The 19,453-nt window shown below is 29.8% G+C and overlaps 1 protein-coding gene across 1 annotated transcript; it reads left to right on the top strand.

Moving 5' to 3' along the window:
* Positions 1-858: 858 nt before the first annotated feature.
* LOC130903986 (MFS-type transporter SLC18B1-like) lies at positions 859-14,586 on the top strand. The gene is made up of 13 exons (XM_057816469.1): positions 859-953; positions 3,803-3,986; positions 6,052-6,283; positions 6,399-6,472; positions 7,057-7,204; positions 8,530-8,598; positions 8,824-8,914; positions 9,446-9,588; positions 10,916-11,109; positions 11,949-12,044; positions 12,138-12,306; positions 13,233-13,439; positions 14,415-14,586. The coding sequence occupies exons 2-13, from the start codon at positions 3,814-3,816 to the stop codon at positions 14,493-14,495; spliced, it is 1,677 nt and encodes a 558-aa protein (XP_057672452.1). The 5' UTR covers positions 859-953; positions 3,803-3,813; the 3' UTR covers positions 14,496-14,586.
* The last annotated feature ends 4,867 nt before the right edge of the window (positions 14,587-19,453 follow it).

The raw sequence follows: 19,453 nt of genomic DNA, 5'->3' as shown, positions 1-19,453 counted from the left end.
ACAAAAAACAATAATGTCAAGCTGTGAATTTTTAGCTGACATGCAATCGGTGTATCAACGATTCCTTATCATTCAAAATGTACTGGAGTTTTATTCCTCGGTGTGGAAAACATTTCTGTTGATACGTTTTGAAAGAAATGCAAATAATGTTCACCATTTAATTGTCTGAATGAGATCGAGATTTGAATTTGTCTGGTAGCTGATTTCTGCTATTGTCTTCGATCAAGTCAATCGATCAATAATTTGTTTGCGATTCAAAGCCAAATCTCTTCGCTCGTTGAAGTTTCTAGTACGATTTCTGTTGAATATATTGTCACTAATTATCAGCTTTTTGCTAGACCGTTTTTTTTTGTAGTTTTCCAACCTTGAAAAGTCAAAGACTTCCAAAAGCTTGCTGTAGTGCAAGAGATTTCATATTATTTAATGCTATCAGCTTTGTTTTATCACTTTGTTCCTCGCGAGGTTGTACGAGTACGTGAATGGTGGATATGCGATTCGAATTTCATTTAACTTTGGGAAGCGCCAGAGAGAGTAGTGTAGTAAGCCTATTGCAATTAAACTTGTTTTATACCTGTTTATTGACACGTGACGGGTTTTCTTGTTTCTAAAGTTCAGTTAAGATCAATGCTGGTTTGATATCGAAATATTCCATTTCATCTTCTGTTATATTCTGCTACTTAAACATTTCTAATGTATACGAAAATTTGTCAAGACCCATACTGGTGTGATATCGTTATATTTGCTGTATAGGCAAGTGCATTTGTATTCCAAAAATAATCAATAAATTATTGGTTGACAATGAATTGAACTTAAAGAGATAACCGCTAAACGATAAACTTTTGTTTACAAAGACTTAATATCATAAAGAGGGTACACATTATTTCAGAATTTATCGTGTCTGGTGAATGAGTGCTTCCGGTGATCATCCATTTTTTTCAGTCTTGATGAGAAACGTGAGTATTTACTAATAGAATGTATTTACTAGCAGCAACACCTTAATAACTTATTTCCGGTTGCTTCCGACATGACAGTTTTGTGTAATAACATTCTTTTATAATCTAATTTAACATTTATACTATATCAATTGTTTAATACGTACAATCAGTGTACTCAAAAATAAACGTTCTTCTACTTTCTCTGGGTTATTGAACATGCAAAAACATGCAGTTTGTATGCTATAAAGTTTTACAAAGAAAGGAGAAAATTTTGCGAGTAATAATATCAGTATCATGTACATGCAATTAAAAAATAACATCATACAAATATATTATGTAGATAAATTAGAAATATGTGACATATCAAAAATCTTGTAAACAAAATGAAGCGAAGGAATTTAATGAGAATGGCAATGTTTAACTGATAAGACGACAAAAAGAACATAAAGATTATCAATTCAATGTACTTGACAACATTATACATCGTAGGAATAAAGCTACAAGATGTTTACATATATTTTAGAGGTAAATTTCAAGACCTTGCCCATGTTTGACATAAAAGTATCGACGCTACTGTGAGAAATCTTGGACAGAATATTTCTTTTTATAATTCCACATCACTATACTCTATTTTTATGTACGACAGAATTCAAAAGCCTAGTATCTAATGCAACACTTGCTATGGTCATTTTAAATTATACTTACTACAGAATAATGTACCTTTGCTAATATAATTTTTGGATCTTATATAACCATAAACTTTAGAACACTAGAAAAAGATTTGGAGAGGCCAAAAGCCCAGTGTATTAAAGATATAAGTAACAAGGTTTTCTCAATAAGTACCTTTTTGCCAATAAAGGTTAGAATTTCTGTTTTATTTTCATTCCAAGAATCTCTTCCCGATAAATGTCACCAAAAATACGATTTTGGGTTTTTTCATTCAGTAAGGTAGTCCAAGGTGTCCATTTTTAAGACAGATTAGTTTAATTGTAACAAGCAAGGTGTAGTGTGCGGTCTATTGTGAATTCTGATGTGAATTTGGAAAGACCGCGTAAACGCCAAAAAATCAATCCTTCAACAATTAATAAAAAATATGAATATTTGATGTTTTTGAATCATTCACAAAGAAAAATTGATGTGAAATTGTTAATGACACAGTGAAATTAGTTAGTAGTACGCTTGGTGTTGGGAAATCTACGATTTACAGAGTTTATTAAAGAAAAGAAAACCAAAATTTTCAATAGAAAATTATTAGAAAGACTTAAAAAAAGCAAAAACCTTCAATAAAAAAAAGTTCTGGCCACGGCTTGAGCTGTCAAGGCTTACCCTGAAATGAGTCGCAGCATATTATAGAAATAGATTTTTGTTGAAAAAAGCATTCTAAAAAGTCTGTCATAATAGATAGAATCGATATAGTAGTATGGAAAAGAAATTACTGAAGGACTATCAAAAAAATGAGAAACCAAAGATGAAATATATTTTATTCAGATGAAACAAGAATGAAAGAGGGACATATACAATATAAATTTTGGCAAGATGAAACTTTTACAAAATGAAAACAGGAGTTTATGAATAATTCATCTACTAGTTTAAATACACTATCAGGAAAGGGGCCAGGATTGATAATGGTACACATCGGCAGTTTAAACGGATTTGTTAAATGTTTTTTATTGACTGTTGAATTTACTAGTACCGGTGACTACCACGAGGACATGAATGCTTATGTCTTCAAAGAATGTTTCGAACAAATGATAGATTTTCTTCCTCAGAACAGAATTAGCTAAATTAAAAGAGTGCCATCCCGATTCTGTGAGAAAGGAACTGTGTATTTTGTGCTCTCTTCACAAAAAAAATTCCAAAAATATGAAATTGAAGAAACTGTAGAAAATCGGAATAACTATGACTGGATCCCTTTATATAATTGCGAACTAAATCCGATTGGGCCCATATAAAGGGAGAAGTATCAAGAAAAAATAATTTTTCCAAAATGAGTGATCTTAAACAGTTGTTTTTGGAGGCTATAAATGCTGTGAAGCCTGAAAACTGGAAAAAGTAGTAAATAATACGATTAAAGAAGAAGAGAAAATGTGGATGATAAACAATAATACTGATGAAATGATCGAGCCACTCATAGTAAATATTGGTTGCAACAGTTCATCTTGTGATTTAGATTCTGATTTGGATTTGTAAGAAGTAGCTTTACTTATGCTGTTAAGTTTTTGTATCAAAATTATTATTTATGAACGTAACGTAAGTTAAAAATTAAAGTTTAACCCTTATACCTATATAAAAAGTTAAAAAGTATGACACAATGTTCTTATCTTACCCTGTGGAAAAATTAAACATTTTTAAAAAAAAATTTTTTAACTTCAGCTGTTTAGAAGTTATAAGCAGGTTAATAAGGTGAAAATATAAGTGTTTAACCGATATATTCATTATATGTATACAAATGTTATTTCATACGAAAATACTCGGAGTATAAATATTTGACTGTCTACTAAAATAAGTGATACGCCTATGGATAACAAATGCTTTAATATTTTAATACTCTCTTATTCATAAAAATAGATTATAATCAAAGAACTTGGATATATTTTAGAAGAGCATTATTCTTCTATACTCAAACTGACAGTGATATTTTTTTACAAAAACCCTCGACTTTCAGGCCAAAGTTGAAAGCAACCTTAATTCTTGTAAGATGCTAAAATAAATAATAAAAACCCAGCATAAGGTCTCAATTTTCTAGTATTTACCATCAAGTTTGGTGTAGAAGAACATATCGATTACATTGCTTATTTTGATTAGATATTTTAATTATAGTCACTGTAGTGAAACCCACAGTACCATCTAATTGATGTAATAATTAGTTTAAGGAAAAATGGATAAAGATTTATTTACCCCAAAAAAATCTACTCCTAATGCAGATAACTATAGTTCAAGTACTTCTAAAAAAATTAGTCTAACTCTTCCTAGAAGCAAATCCATGTCATCTGTCTCCCCTGATGCATTTACTACTGCAGAAGTTAAAAACATGCGGGAGAGATTGCTAAGGTAAGTACAATTTTGAAATTAAACATTAACCAAAGAAATTATCAACATGTTTGTTGATAATTCAGACAGACATTGGGTACTTGTAGTATTTTCTAACTGGAGAAGCTTCAGATTAAACTTCTGTATACATTTTTGTTTCCAAAATCCTCAAAAGACGGCCTTTTAAGGTTTCTCTTGGCGAAACGAGGATAAACAATAAATCGTCAGTTTATGCTGTTTTGTCTGCTTTGATTTCAATATCCAGCAAGTAAATTTATGTATTCAGTATGATACGTTTTTGCAAAGAAAAAAGCAAACAATCTTCTCGAATTTCAGAATATGATCATCAAATAAAAACATTCTATATTTTTGGTAACCACCGAGGTGCATATTCGCTACAATTAGATATTGGGTCTTAAATGCTTAAATTGCGGAAGAATCATACTCAATTTTAGATGAAAGTGTTCAGTTTTAAATGGAAATATCAAAGTTCACTTTACTAGTGTAAGGATGCTTCCAAGCACTCCTTCCATTTTTAGGAAGTACGATTCGAAATATTGAGATTGTTTTCAAATATATGTTATTTGTTAAAGTGTCATTTTTTCACTCCAATAAATATATTATGGATATTAAGCGATACAAATAAAACACTGAAGATAGAACTTCTCGTGAAGGGAAAACTTATTCAACCTTACTGGCCGATTATTCCATAAGTCCTGAGTTTAGTGCCCAATACGAAGACCGTGGACAAGTCACTAAGAAGAAAAATTTCATACGAATTGAAATTTATACAAAATCTAACAAAAATGGGGAAAGATTGTAAAATGAACTTTCGATCTATTTGAAAAGAATGTTTAATGTTGCTCGAAGCAATATTCTCAAAAGATAAACGTTTGTACTCATATCATAGATTGGTAATTATTTATCCTACGCAATAGGTCTGAGCCTACTGAAAGTACTAAATAAAAATAGTGCAACCTCCTATTGTGATTTAATGGTACTCAAACAAATAGTTCTAGACTAATGGTCAGGTAGATTGCTATTAGATTTTTATATGGGGTTATTGAAAATCCAAAGTTTTGTGGCACAGCCAATTAGCATTGCATTCCTCAAAAATAGCAAATGGAAAATACTGAAAATTTTACTAAGCAATAAGTATCATGTTTATTGAAATTAGTTTAGGAGTGATTAGTACTAATAATAATAAAAATGAAACAATAAATGTTGAGCTCAGCAATGAGTTTATTATCAGAGAAATTTAATTCCAATATAGAACATTAACAAAAGTGTGTATTGAATTGATTCTATTCCATACATTTTGCATACAAATTTCTAGGACTTGATAACAATGATAATAATGTAAATTTTAAGTAATCGCAAAATTCTTCGTGATAATATGGGGTTTTTTCCTAGAAAATAATCTTTATGTATAAGACATGGCTCAGAAACATCCTTGAAATTGATATGTATATGAAGAACTCGTCTTCTTGAATCAATTATTTATTACATAAATAATATGCAGTCTATATAAATAGTCATTAGGAATATGGAAAGCTCGAAATTTTTTTGAATATTATTTATTCAGTTAAAGAACATGAATAATCTTGAAAAAATATATTTTTATTAGTATATCAAGTTAATGTATGATAAAAACATCAAATTGTGTTATTTGTCCATTTAAAGACACTATTTGAGATATATTAATTTGGTCAGCCCAATAACCAAATACAGTAAACTTGGATTGTATAGAGAGTCATTGTAAATATATATGCATTTTACTTTCAAAACATGCATAAGAGATTGAAGGTGGTTTTTATTTATGGACTTTGTTTTATTTGCAAATGTTGAATGTTGTGAGCTACTATGAAACCTGAATCCTTATTCACACATTTAACTTATATTATTACTAATAATTAACAAAACCATTTTCAACACACAATGGTGTATTTGGATTGGATTGTTGTGCTGATCAATGTAATAAGCTTAAAACAAAAATCATTATATGAAACTTTGTTTTTCAAAACTCTGTTTAATATACCCTTATCCAATTCAAACTTATTTTAAAAAAGACTATTTATATTTTTAGATTAAATCCACGTATGACAACATCAACTTTAAGAAACTTGAACAAATTTCAAATAATGACTCTAATATCTCTTGCTCTGGTGGATTTTATGAGTTTTTGTTCAATGTCTATAATGGCTCCATTTTTTCCAAATGAAGCTTATAAAAAGGGAATGTCAGACTCAATGACCGGATTTGTTTTTAGTTTTTATGCTCTAGTCATGTTTTTATCGTCTCCAGTCTTTGGAAAAATTGTAAGTATAAAATATATATGCCGCGCCGTGATATTCTGAAAGTTTCTGAAACGTGTAGAATGAAGATAATGTCATGTTCTTAAAATAAGAGTTATAATGTTTAAACATTTTTCAGCTGCCAATATTTGGAGCGAAATTTTTATTCATACTTGGTATATTTGTAGCAGCCATATGCAATATATTATTTGGGTAAGTAGCTTTTATTTTAATTTTTAGGTGTATAGAATTCGAATTGGACGCGTATTTATTTCACTGAAGAAACAAAGCCTGAAGCTGGACCTCCCCTAATATCGGCAAATGTAAGAGCACGACTGCAAATTTCTAGAGATTATTTGGAGTAGGAAAATCACCAGTGATATAGGAAGAAAATATGCGCAATTAAATTAGACATAGGTTTTTAGATTTTGTTTCAAAATCCTTTCGGTAAATTTCTTCGTTAAATCTCTTTATTTTCTAGAATCGAAAATAGATTAAACTTAACTTTTGTTAAGTTGCAATTTCATTTCCATATTGCAATTTTTCTGTAAAATTAATTGCAATCTTTTTTAATTAAGAAAAATCGAAAGTATGCATTAATTTCGTTAATGAAAGTCGCGTTATTAATGTCACTTAGCCGTTCAGTCCCATCTATTGGAGATGAGGGAATCTGATATGGGTGTTACTAACATTATTTCTCTTACTCCACAGATCGAGATTTTGGAATATATTTTATTGCCATTACTGCATATAGGTAGTAGATTGGAATCGGATAGAATTCATTAACTATTTTTTAGGTTATTGGAATATATTGAAACATATACCCTTTTTACCACTCTATGCATATTAATAAGAGGATTCGAGGCTTTAGGTGCCAGCGCTTTTTCCACTGCTAGTTATATCTTTGTGGTTAATTATTTTCCAAATAATATCGGATCAGTGATAGTAAGTACTCAGATACAAATATTGAAATGTTGAATAAATTCAATTTAAATAACTAAACTATGACAATATTTATAACTTATAATAAATATAGGGTGTGAAAATGCAATGAATGAATTTATATAGCAGCAATTACTCATGCTGCAGTTATTTTAACTAGTCATACCCTGATTTGTAGAAGCGATTTGAAATTTGAACCTGTTCCGGTTTGCCAGTCCACTACTATAATCGCTTTAGCGAAATCGTGTCGGCCGCGAAAAGTGGATCCTAAACAAAGCATTAGCATTAAGTTTCTTTATGTTGAAAATATGAAATATGGTCTATGGTCAAATAAGAAGAATGGTAGAGACGTCCGTCCTTTCACCTCAAAAACAGATGAAAATGTAAACTCTGAGTTTTAGTGTGTACTGGAGCATTTGCGAAGCCATGTGCAAAGAAAAACATTTGAAAAATGAGCCAACGGCTTTACTTTTCATCATGAAAATCCCCCATGCTACATTACATTTGATTCACCGATTTGAAGCTAACGCGACCTCTGGCTCTTCGCGCAGATAAGAAATGTGGTATAAGGTTAATACCATTCCTTGAATTGAGAAGGCCACGCCAGAGCAGTTGGGAATAGCCTTCCAATTATGGCTTCAATGTTGGGATAAGTGCATTGCTAGAAAGGGCAGTACTTGAATATATTATTGTTTTTTTACGTTCTTACTTTTTAATAAAATAATTCAATGTTATTTTTTATCACACCTCGTGATTGTGTATTAGTATCAGAATTGAGATAAACGTAGAAATTCGTGTTTAGAAATTATTGTCCAAAGACTCTTCGATAATGTGACTAAGAGTCTATTAAAACCGGTAGTTATAAAAGGTCATATCACATTGAATCATGATAATGAAACATTTGAACTAAATGAAGTTTCCATGACGAAATTATCAACTGGAATATTTGTATATGCAAACCTCATTTAGTTTTACTTGCAGATTAATTGGAGAGATGAAATGCACAATAAATAATCGAATATTTCTCATTATTTTCGAGAAAATCACAATGCCAATTTGAGTGACAAACTTTGGCGTAAAGGCTTGCGTTTTGTATTGGGTTTCTACATGATTATGTGTTTTTTTTATTACAGTTTACTTGCACAACTTTTTCAGTATCGTTAATCAGAACAGGATCCGTCTTAAATTATTATTACTACTTTTTAAGCAGTGATGTTAGAAAATACTGGAAGGACTAGAAGTAGTTCTTCAAAACGTAATTTTTAATACGGTTTATCAATATTTTCATTTAGCAGTGTTACTAATTATTGTCCATTCAATATTTGTAGGGTATATTGGAGACGTTTGTGGGATTAGGAATGAGTATTGGTCCAGCTATAGGAGGCATATTGTATTCGGTATGTACGAAGAAATCTTCAAAAATTTTTAATATTTTTACTTTATCGTAGGTAGAAAAATGTGTTTTTTAGATAATCTTCTATAATATATAATTATTATGTAGTTTCAAATATCTAAAGAAAAGTTAAAAGAGTACAGATCAATGTTTAGTGACTAACAAAAATTCGCCTGCCGTGAAACTTATTTAAATGAGGATTGTATTTCCAATGTTATTTTCTAGATAGCTTGGTGGATTTAGTGTACCTTTTTATACTTTGGGAATTGCAATGGTTATTATAGCGTTTATAAATATGTTACTTATACCAAATGTCGAAGGTGAGATTACAATTTTATGATATAAATTAAAATACCAAAAAGTTAAACCATAATTTCATTATCAAATACCCTTACCCCAGTATGTCATATAAAGAATGTTTTCTACTACTACTATTATAGTTATTTTTACAGAAACATGAAATATTATTCCTGGAAGATCTATAGTAGTTAGAATCCTCATTCATTTCATAAAGTTCTCATACCATTTGAAATATGTTCAAAAACCGTCATTAATATTGTAATAATTAATTGTTATGCTATTAAGATGGCCAGATGAAGCTTAAGCGACTGAAGACAAAAAAATAGTTTATTAGTAGAGTCGTTAGATTAAGTATTCACATCACTTTTGCAAAATGCACATGAAAGGGGAAGTTCTCAAATAAAATGAATGAAAATCTAGAACGTCAGATGAAATATAATTTTTAGTTATTATACTCGTCTATTAATATTGATATGATGAGTATTGGAGTTCGTTATAATCATAAATAAAAATTTTTTTTTAAATAAAACGAGATATTTTCTTTTTTTAAGACTGTGATACCGTAACGAACAAGACAACATCTATGATTAACTTGATACAAATTCCAGCTGTAGTAATTACAGGACTCGTTGTTGTCGTCGTCTCCAGTGTTTGGGCATTTTTAGATCCTACACTAGAGCCACATTTGAGAGATGTAAGTATCAATAAAATAAATATTATTATTGATTCCATGAAATAATACGTCACTAAATTATATTTTCATTTTATACAGTGAAGTTAATTATACAGAGTGAGCCTTAAGTGTGAAACTACTCCAGAAATGTTGGCACTTTTTTGAGGAATTTGTCGATTGCTGAATTAATATTCTTTTTAAATTTTCAATTTTCTGTGAATATAATTGATTTTGAAAGTATCTTCTATGCATGGTATCTTCAAATCCTTAAAGGAAACTATATTTTGCAAAGATATGGAATACGAATTTTATGTGATAATAAGTTCCATGTAGAAAAAATACGGCTGGTTCAAAAGGAGTGACACATTTTTCTTCTAATTTTGAACTAATTTTGAAAACAACATCTAAAAAAATAATATTAAGAGTATCTCATAAATTTTTTCGGTTTCCATTATTTTCTTGATTTATTAACAAATTATACAAAAAGATAGCCTTAATATTCGCAGTATAGGTCATGGTGTTCTATGGTTTTAAAAAATTGTCGCTCTGCATTTTCAACATTTCCTGGAATACAATTTAATCCCACGTAAGAATTTCGCCATGGATCTGATAAATAGTAATCTGATGGTGGAAGGTCTGGACTAAATGCTGGTTGTTTATATGATAATCCCTTGTAATCCCACGCTGGTGGACGATCTGAGTGCGAACGATATTCAGGCCTCAAATATACACTATTAAAACGATTAAACCAACTTCTGTCTTTTCCTTCAATTTCACATATTTTCCTTGATGCTACGACTGTTTTAAACTTTTGTTTTTTATAATGTCTTAATCGTCAAAAAACAAAAAGAGAATGATTAACAAAAAGGGAAGCAATTGTACTCTTCATAGAATCAGAGACTAGTCTCAACGTCTTAACAAGTTACGACGTGTTTGAATTAAGGCGTACGAATTTTCACATGTGAAAACCGACCTATATTAGGCTGCAACATGATGAAGCTCCTTCTTCCCATGTAAATAAGGTGAGAAAATATTTATACCATAAGATAGGTATACGATATACCTTTATGAAGAAGTACGAAGAGAGATTAATGTCCGGCGTATCGAAGTTTGCAAATTGTCACCAAAATGACTCTATGACTGAGTGAATGTGAAGGTAATTCGGCTGCTTTATTTCACAAATAGGTAAAATAAGAAGCTTCAATTAAATGAAAATTGTTTCATTAGGAGTATCTGTTTTAGTGCTTTAAAATGTGAAATTTATTTTTTACAACATATTTGTATCTACGAATCAATGAAATATTTATTAGAAACGCAATAATTACAAAAACAATTATTATCCTTTTAGTTCAACTTGAGCCCAGAAAAAATTGGTTTAATATTTCTTCTATTTTCTGCATTGTATGGAGTATCAAGCCCAGCATGGGGTTGGATAGCCGATAAAGTAAGCCACCATTGGTTTATGATGGTTGCTGGATTATTTATGTGCACATTAGGACTATTATTGCTGGGACCATCTCCTATTATTCCAGGATTATCTCCGTAAGTAAAACCAATATTTTTTTACTAGCATCTAACCTATCGCTATATAATTTTCTTATTCTAAAAAGAACAATTAAAAATGATTAAGCCAAAAGCATTTTATAACCAGAAATAATACTTCATTTAATAGAAATAAGACTGCAGCACATATTTACAAGAAATCATACAAATACATTTATAAATTATAAGACAATATTGTTTTTAAATTTGACTACAATTTAAACGTATATTCTCTTAACAGGTCTCTTGTGATATTGGATAAAAAATGTTCGTCACTAATAATTACAAAAAACTATAGATTTTGATTTCCCAATCCTAGTCTTAGTTATTATATAGCTTGTATCGACTGTTCTACCTATTTGTATTTGTGGTAAAATTTTAAAATGTAAGTAATATTTTTTTGGAGTTGGAGAGGCGTAGCTAGTGCACACACTAACAAGTGGCCGTTTTGTACTGCCTGTCGAGATGTTATATCATCAGCATTGGTCTATCTTATTTAACGTCCTGACAAAAATTGCAGAGAAAGTAGTTGTGCGGTGTAAGCAGTCTACGCATTCACGGATTCACTGTTCTTTTGAGGTTTTATCTTTTTCAAAAGTTAAAATTTTTGTTAAAAGCTAGCTTAATTGAAAGAAAGTTTTGAATATCAGATAAAAAGGCAGTTATTGTCGTTCTCATTGAGTTAATAGAAAAGTCTTAAAATTCGAGAGACATTCACTTTGCTGCCATTGACAGATTTTCGTTTCCCATTCATTCAGTTCCAACATAGTTGCTTTGTCCATAGAAAATCTTTATGTTGAATTATCTAATATTAATATAAGCTACATATTTTTCCACAGAAACTTGTGGCTGGATTTAGTTGCTTTATCAATTCTGGGAGTCTCCGTGGCTTTAGCTCTAATGCCCACATTTTTGGGTATATTAACTTCTGCCACGTAAGTATGAATTCTTAAAATAATGTCCAAATAAATTAAACACATTTCTATCGATATTAAAATAAGTAATTATCTTAATAATTTTCCAACCAGAAATGCAGGTTATCCAGATTCTTTAGTAACATATAGTGTAGTAGCTGGTATATGGTCCTGCATGTATTCTTTAGGTGAAGTTATAGGACCAGCACTCGGTGGTTTTCTTTTGGAAAAATATGGTTTCCCAATTAGTTCAACTGTAATGGCGATACTCACCTTCTCTTTGGTAAGCATTATCCGATTAAACTGTAGTTTGAAATTGATTACACAATCACGGAATGAATTTTAATTATTAGTCTAATAATTCTATTATTTATCAACCGGTATTTCTCGCAGTACTTATGCTGCAGTATACAATTTCATTTAAAGGCGTCAGTATCAATTATAATGAACACACAAGCCGAGAATAATTTCTGATTGGAGAAGTATGTACTTACCCTTTTTAGATTCAACTTTTCAGCTCAATATATCTAGTATTATTTAAGAAAAAATTTACGGCTTTGTTCAGTCATATTCTTGACAAGACGTTAAAACTCACAAGAATCAAAGCTGATTTATAACTCGGCTATCCTATCCTAGCATAGCACTTTTCAAATATCCTTCTCATAACATTTTGAGCACTTTTTACATTCAAAATAATGATAGCTTCAGCTCATTTAGTTAAATAATGAATTTCTTAATCTCAAAACAAAATGTTATGATGCCCGAGGCGTCCAAAAACTTCAGATAATTTTAAACTCCGTTTACGATAAAACAATAGGTTTTTCTATTAAAAATAAAATTAAAGACAAACTTTACAGATTTCTTTAAAGCTTTGTTTATATTAAAAAACCAAATAGTTGAGCGAACTTCTCAATCGGCGAAATTGCTAATGGCACCAAACAAAGAAGTTTAACCGTACAACTAACACCTGCAGAAACGTAAAACGAAGTGAAGAAAAAGTGAGAGACTGGAAAAAAGTGACAGATCTTGAACTAACGTAACGAACGCGATCAGTTCCTACTTTTAAAAATGACACTCGTATTTCAATAAAGGATTGTTTTTGAACTAATATAGAATAGCAATTTAACGGTTTCTGTGCTAAACAAACCTCACAATCCTCCGAAACCTTTAATATTAATATTAATAAATCATATTTCCTATCAATTTCAGGCAATCTTAACAAGTGTCTTCTTTATTATTAAAACTTCAGTTTGTTCTGAGGACGAGAGCAATCCAGATAGTGGTATCAGTGAATCCTGGAGAAGTTCTAATATTAGTTTCTCTAATGAACTTACTCCACTTCTGTTATCACCTCTCTCCTCCAATTTTCAGCACAATAAGAAGCAGTATTATACACAAAATGAGCGAAGCTGTGATGTAAGTATTTATTATTTTGTTTCTTCATTTTAAGCACAAATAGCTAATCTCCATAGATGGCATTGATAATATTCCAAAAACTAAAGTTATTCGGCGATGAAAATTCTTAATGAATTAACTTAACAGATTTTAAAATAAATTCTAAAGTTATTTGGAACTTCAACATAGCTAATTCATTAAATATCATAGATAATACCAAACTCATTTAATTATTGTATGAGTTCAAAGCTTCTAACATTTCCTTGCTTAAAGTAAAGTGAGTCATACTCTAGGTTGACTACACATCTTGTATTAGCTCTACTCTGTATTGATAAATTATAAATATAATTAAATCAATCGATACTGTTGGTTATAATTATCAAAATCAAAAAAACTTTACCTTTTCTAATCTTTCAAATTTTCTTCTGGTGAAATTGACTACTCAGTCTAAAGTAGTCATAAAACATCAAAAAAATACCAAAAAAGTTAACTTTACTATAGTAAAAAATACATGGTATCATAGTGTATTTATTATGCATTCAAGTTCCCATCAACCAATTCAGAGGTGTAGCTAATGCTTGAGTTGAGAGTAGAGGTTCCCAGATAATGTTATTAAGCATTAGTTAACTGGTACATAAGCAGCAGTTATTCAGACTGAGAATACTCAGTTGAAGTCCAGCTGCTTTGTATGATTATTCCAAGACTAAGAAGTTTCCGATACTTTTTCATTCTCAAGCTGTGGTGATTCATACATCACAATTTCTTCTCATGGGGAATCTGGCGAATTGTTGTGCTTGAAACTCAAAAAGATGCAGTATCAAGTTTCCTTTCACAAATTACCCGTAGCTGTCATAATAAGGTTTGTTTGTTTGTTGGTTGATGAAATTTGATTCAGGGTATTTAATCATAGACCTGTTGTTGTGGCGTTGTAATAAATGATTTTAATAAAGAGATTTGAGTTTGAATATTCTTTATGTACATTTCTTTTAATTTTAGTTGGAGCTTTACCCTAATTTAATGGAACCAAGGTCTGGATTGTCTGTAACATATACAGGAAAAGGCTCATCTGAAATTTGATATTTATGTTGATTTTTATATTTTTATTCATATAATATTAATAACTTTCTACTTGATCATATATATTGTTTAAATAAATGTTTCAATACCATATGCTTTTTTACTTGACTTTCAGAATTGATCTTATTTAAAAAAATTTAGAATCATAATAGTCAGAGCGTTGTTTCTGGTCTATAAAAATTACATTATTTCCGTATTTTGCAGACGATAGAAAATAATATTTATATGTGATTAATAGACAGTGTTGGAAGAGTAGCGATGCTATAGTAGTTACGCTGTCTTTTAGGTGAAGGGAAGCTCCGTTTACTTACAAACTAGTGTAGATTTAGCGCGCTATCTTCTAGATAGAGGAAGCTGTATAGATCCACATTGAAATAATGTAAAATTACTACCTGGATAAATTGTAGTAGCTTTTTAGCTACAATGTCCAAACAAGTATTTTATTTAAAATAATAGTGTCTTAAAAAGTGCAAAATTTGGAAAGTGAATATTTAAAAAGCGATCACTTGTGTTCAGAGAATTTGAAGGAACAGGTATGCAACACAATTTTCAGTTCTGAATACAGAATCGTTTTAAAAATAGGACATGAAAATAATTGAATAATTCTTGGTATTGTTAAAAGCATAGTTATTCTCTAATAGTTTCTGAATGTGTTTTGATGTGTTTTATAAATAATACATCCTTTATTCAGGTGCTGTTAGGTGTAGTTCTTTCATTTTATTCCACAATTTAGGCATATATAACATTCTTGTCACTTCTTTTAATATTGGTATTATTTGTTAACTTTTCGTCTACCACATTGTCAATATATTTTATTTATTTCCTTCTATTTTGATTTGTTTTTATGTAAGATTATTATGGTTTTGCTTGTCAGTGATACTATTATAATTATGCTTGGTTTTCAACGAAAGTAATCTATATGATTCAATTTGTATAAAAACCAAACTAATATCTGTTCTTACATTGACTGTAGATGATATTTGTATTTGTTGATACTAAATTTATTGTTTGCAGATAGATTAACATTTTATTGCATTCATTTATCATATTCTCATTGATATCTTTCATTTTACGATTTGTACAAAGATATGACATCAGGCTTTCACATCTCGTTTTTTTTTTAACAATTTCTCAACCTGCTTGTTAACGCTAAACCTATTTACAGATATTCTATAGAATACACCTTGTATCTGCGATATTGAATTTCGTTTTGGGCATATTCTACTTCTCGTTTTATGAGATGCAAAAGATGAGCTGGCATCGGAAAGATGACAAAGTATAAGACGGTCCTGTAATTAAGCTTAAAACATCAGATAATTTTTGTGTAGGTTAAATGATCTAATGTTAAATGACAATTGACAGTTTATTCACAGCGCACAAGGCAGTTGATCACATTTAGTGAATCACTAGTTACATAACCCCATATTAGTATTCAATTTAATCGAAGATTTTTAAAATGCATTTTCGAAAATTATTGACTAGTCGGGCTATAAGAACTTGCAATAGGAGAAATGCTCATTATGGTGAACACTCCGTTCAATCCACCTATAACGATCTTCCTCAGCCCAGTGGAAGTTGGCAAACCCATTATGATACTAACCAACGCAAGTATAATACCCATTTAGCTGTTGGGGTAGGTGTTTTAACTGGAACTATCATTTTTGGAAAAGCAGCTGGATTTTTGGAGTTCTACAATGAGTTTCCTGAACGTCCAGCAGTTATTGCATCTTATAAGTAAAAGCATTTTAGCAAATGTATGTCTAGTAAATTATAAATAGTATTTTATTGTTTATTTAATAAATATAAGTTATTGTTCGAGTTGTACTTTTTTTGAATATCATACTTTTAGTACATTAGATATTAATACCATTTTTGGTGTATATTTGAGAATGGAAATGATTGAAACAATGAAGTTTTTTAAAAATCCATTTAAATGGTATATAGAGCTCATGTTGCTTTGACTATCTATTTATCTAGTAAAGTATATAGCATTAAACATATTCATAGGAATTTTGCTGAATTTTAAATAAATAATATTCATTATATAATTTATAATAATGAAAAAATAAGTAGTAAGAGACTACTCATTTCATCTTCTGTGTTGATGTCATAAGTCAATTCCTTCTAACTTGAAAAAATATGTGTTATTCAGTTGCTACAAATTATCTGGGATAAAAATCAATGATTAAATGTGGTAAAAATGAATCCAATTATATAAAGCATTTGTATAATTGATATAGAGTAACTAAAAATATCTAAAATGTGTCACTTCATAAACCATCATTTTGTCAATATCAAGGGATCAATATTTTAATTATTAACAAAGTGTTTCAAGTTCTTTTGAGACTTTAAATCAAGCTATGCACTGTAATGTGTAATATTACATACATTGAAAAAACATACTAATTTCTTGCTTGCCAGGAGCATAAGATATAACTATTTAACTGTCTTTGATGTGGTTGGTAGGTACAAGGTAGATTATCAATTTTATAAATCCATTAATGATATGTGAAAATGAGATAAAATTACTTCCTGAATAAAATCAATAAATAAACACAGTGCTAATGAAATTGTAATTTATTTTTTATTTATACAGTAATACAATATGTACAGATATTTAAAAAATTCACTTCCAGTTGATCCGTATAAAACTAAAGATAGCTAACCTTTTTAAAATAGAAAAAATAATAATCCTAATTTATGTAAGGACAAAATATACTTGCACCATTTTAAAAAAAAAATTGCTAGATTTGTGCTCAATACATCATAATTTGTAACAATATCAATGGTTTTTATATTATGTACCTAATATTCATTCTCATTCAATTTTTTTAATTTAAGTAAGATTTTAAAGAAACCAATAATTTTGTGAAATTATTTAGTATTTATTAATTACTATGAGGTATAATCAATTTAAATTACTTTTCCACTATCAATTTTGCATCAAATTTCTTCAAATCAATACATTTTTCGTTTTATGATTGTTGTCTGTTAGGTATGGCAACAAATGAAAAAGATATATAGATATATTATTAACGTAAGTAAAGATGGGATAGTAGGGAGATGCATGGACTCATACAGAAGACAGATTACATGAAGCAGATTTAAAACAATGGAAGTGTTGAAAGAATGTACAATTTAAAAATTTGTGTTTTAGACTTTTTCATTTGAAACTAAATTCAAATTTAAAAAGTTAACAAATGATAAATTATTTCGAAGAAAAAACAATAAAGATATATAAATTTAAACCAATGGAAATTGTGGTGAAAATGCAAATCTTGAAAAATTATAGTCAGTACAAACCAAATCCAAATTTAAAATCTCTCAACGATAAATTCTTTGAGAAAATCAGCAGTGATAGATAAATTATTTTTATTCAAATAACTTTCATGTATGACTATATTAATTTCTTTGGTTTTGAAAACTAATATTTATAATTAAAGATATATATATATATATATATATATATATATATATATATATATATATATATATATATATATATATATATAAGGGTGGGCTGAAAATTTTGTTTATTATTTTTTTCTTAATTCTATACCGAAAAAAACTCTCTATTATGTGTTATCAAAATGTAACAAAGAAAAAAAATATATACCTAACGCCCAGCTAGCGCAAGACATTTGAAATTTCACTAAAATCATCAATTTTTGTAATTATTTTTTAAACATCTTAATAGCTTCATATTGGGCTGCTATAGTGATAGCCCTTCACAGTAGAGTTTTAAAAATACAATAAGTAATTGGAAAAGTATAATTTTATTTATCTGAGGTAGCGCAACGGACATGAAAATGACGCATTATACAGTCAAGTGCAGATGTCGGCTGCATGTTTGGGCGATGACTGAGCCGCCGGGCCGGGCTGTTAAGAAAATAACTCGCAATGATTTTGATTGTCCATTGTTTGGCTGCCCGTGAGTAAGCTTCCAACTTACCAAGATGTCCTTAGAAGCTGTTTCCACGAACAGTACCTTCTAGCATTAGAAAGTAACATGCCTGTTTGTTTCTCTCAAATATCTAATATTGTCGCTCCAAAAATAAAAGAGCTCTTTGACAAAGCATCAATACCAACAGTGACGCCCTACAGAATTGTTCAATTAATAAATTCATAGCACAATAGCTACCGTAATCTAATGAACTTCCAAGCAAAAGAATACTACTAAATTATTGATGGGACTACTACTGCTACTTATCCACCACCATTGTTGCGAAGAGTATCTGACGAAGAATTTTGGGCCAAGATTTCATCTGCCAACACAGAAAAAGAATAAAACTTCCATAAATTCCGGTGTCACACGCAAGCGGTGGAGCGCTGTGAGAAATTGGTAACTGAAGCCTCCTCAAAACTCGTTGGTTCCAAGAACAGAGATGGTTTCATATGAACAACGCTTCTATCAAGAGCTTCAATGCCAAGTTTTTTCAGCAAACAAGATTTCAAAGTTACAAATATTTAAAGGACTATTCTGTGAGAAGCACAATAAAACGTTGGGAGTTGAAAATTTGTATTTCACGATAAATTTTGTAATTAATAAACTCATTTGGATAATTGTAAATTGCCTATTTATTTTTTCCCCACAGGTAATTGTTCCATCAACATTATATTTCTAAAAAAAAACACATGGGTTGTGGGTTTGAAAAAATTAGATGCTGCACTGCACTACAGTCGGTTAGCACTCGAAAAGTGATCAATTAACTAATTAACTATATTGAAGGCATTTGTGCTACCTAAAATTAAAAAATATATATATATTTTCACTAACCCATTGTGTTTTTCTAACTCTAATATAAATGATTTTCACTATAGCAGTTCAATATCTAGCTGTTTGTGATTTTAGTGAAATTTCAAGTGTGGTACGCTAGCTGGGGCTTAGACATATATATTTTTTCTTTGTTGCATTTTGATAACACATAATAGAGACAAGTTTTTTTCGGTATAGCATC

Source organism: Diorhabda carinulata, chromosome 1 (genome assembly GCF_026250575.1).
Source record: "Diorhabda carinulata isolate Delta chromosome 1, icDioCari1.1, whole genome shotgun sequence".
Lineage (NCBI taxonomy): Eukaryota > Metazoa > Arthropoda > Insecta > Coleoptera > Chrysomelidae > Diorhabda > Diorhabda carinulata.
Note: the sequence above shows the minus strand (reverse complement) of the source record. Positions and strands in the feature narration are given on the sequence as shown.

Bases quoted from the DNA above. Each gene is read 5' to 3' on its own strand.
- LOC130903986 (XM_057816469.1), top strand. From the start codon at position 3,814: ATGGATAAAGATTTATTTACCCCAAAAAAATCTACTCCTAATGCAGAT. The intron at 7,205-8,529 runs GTAAGTACTCAG...CAATATTTGTAG, and splicing joins ATAATATCGGATCAGTGATA to GGTATATTGGAGACGTTTGT. The intron at 12,307-13,232 runs GTAAGCATTATC...TATCAATTTCAG, and splicing joins CGATACTCACCTTCTCTTTG to GCAATCTTAACAAGTGTCTT.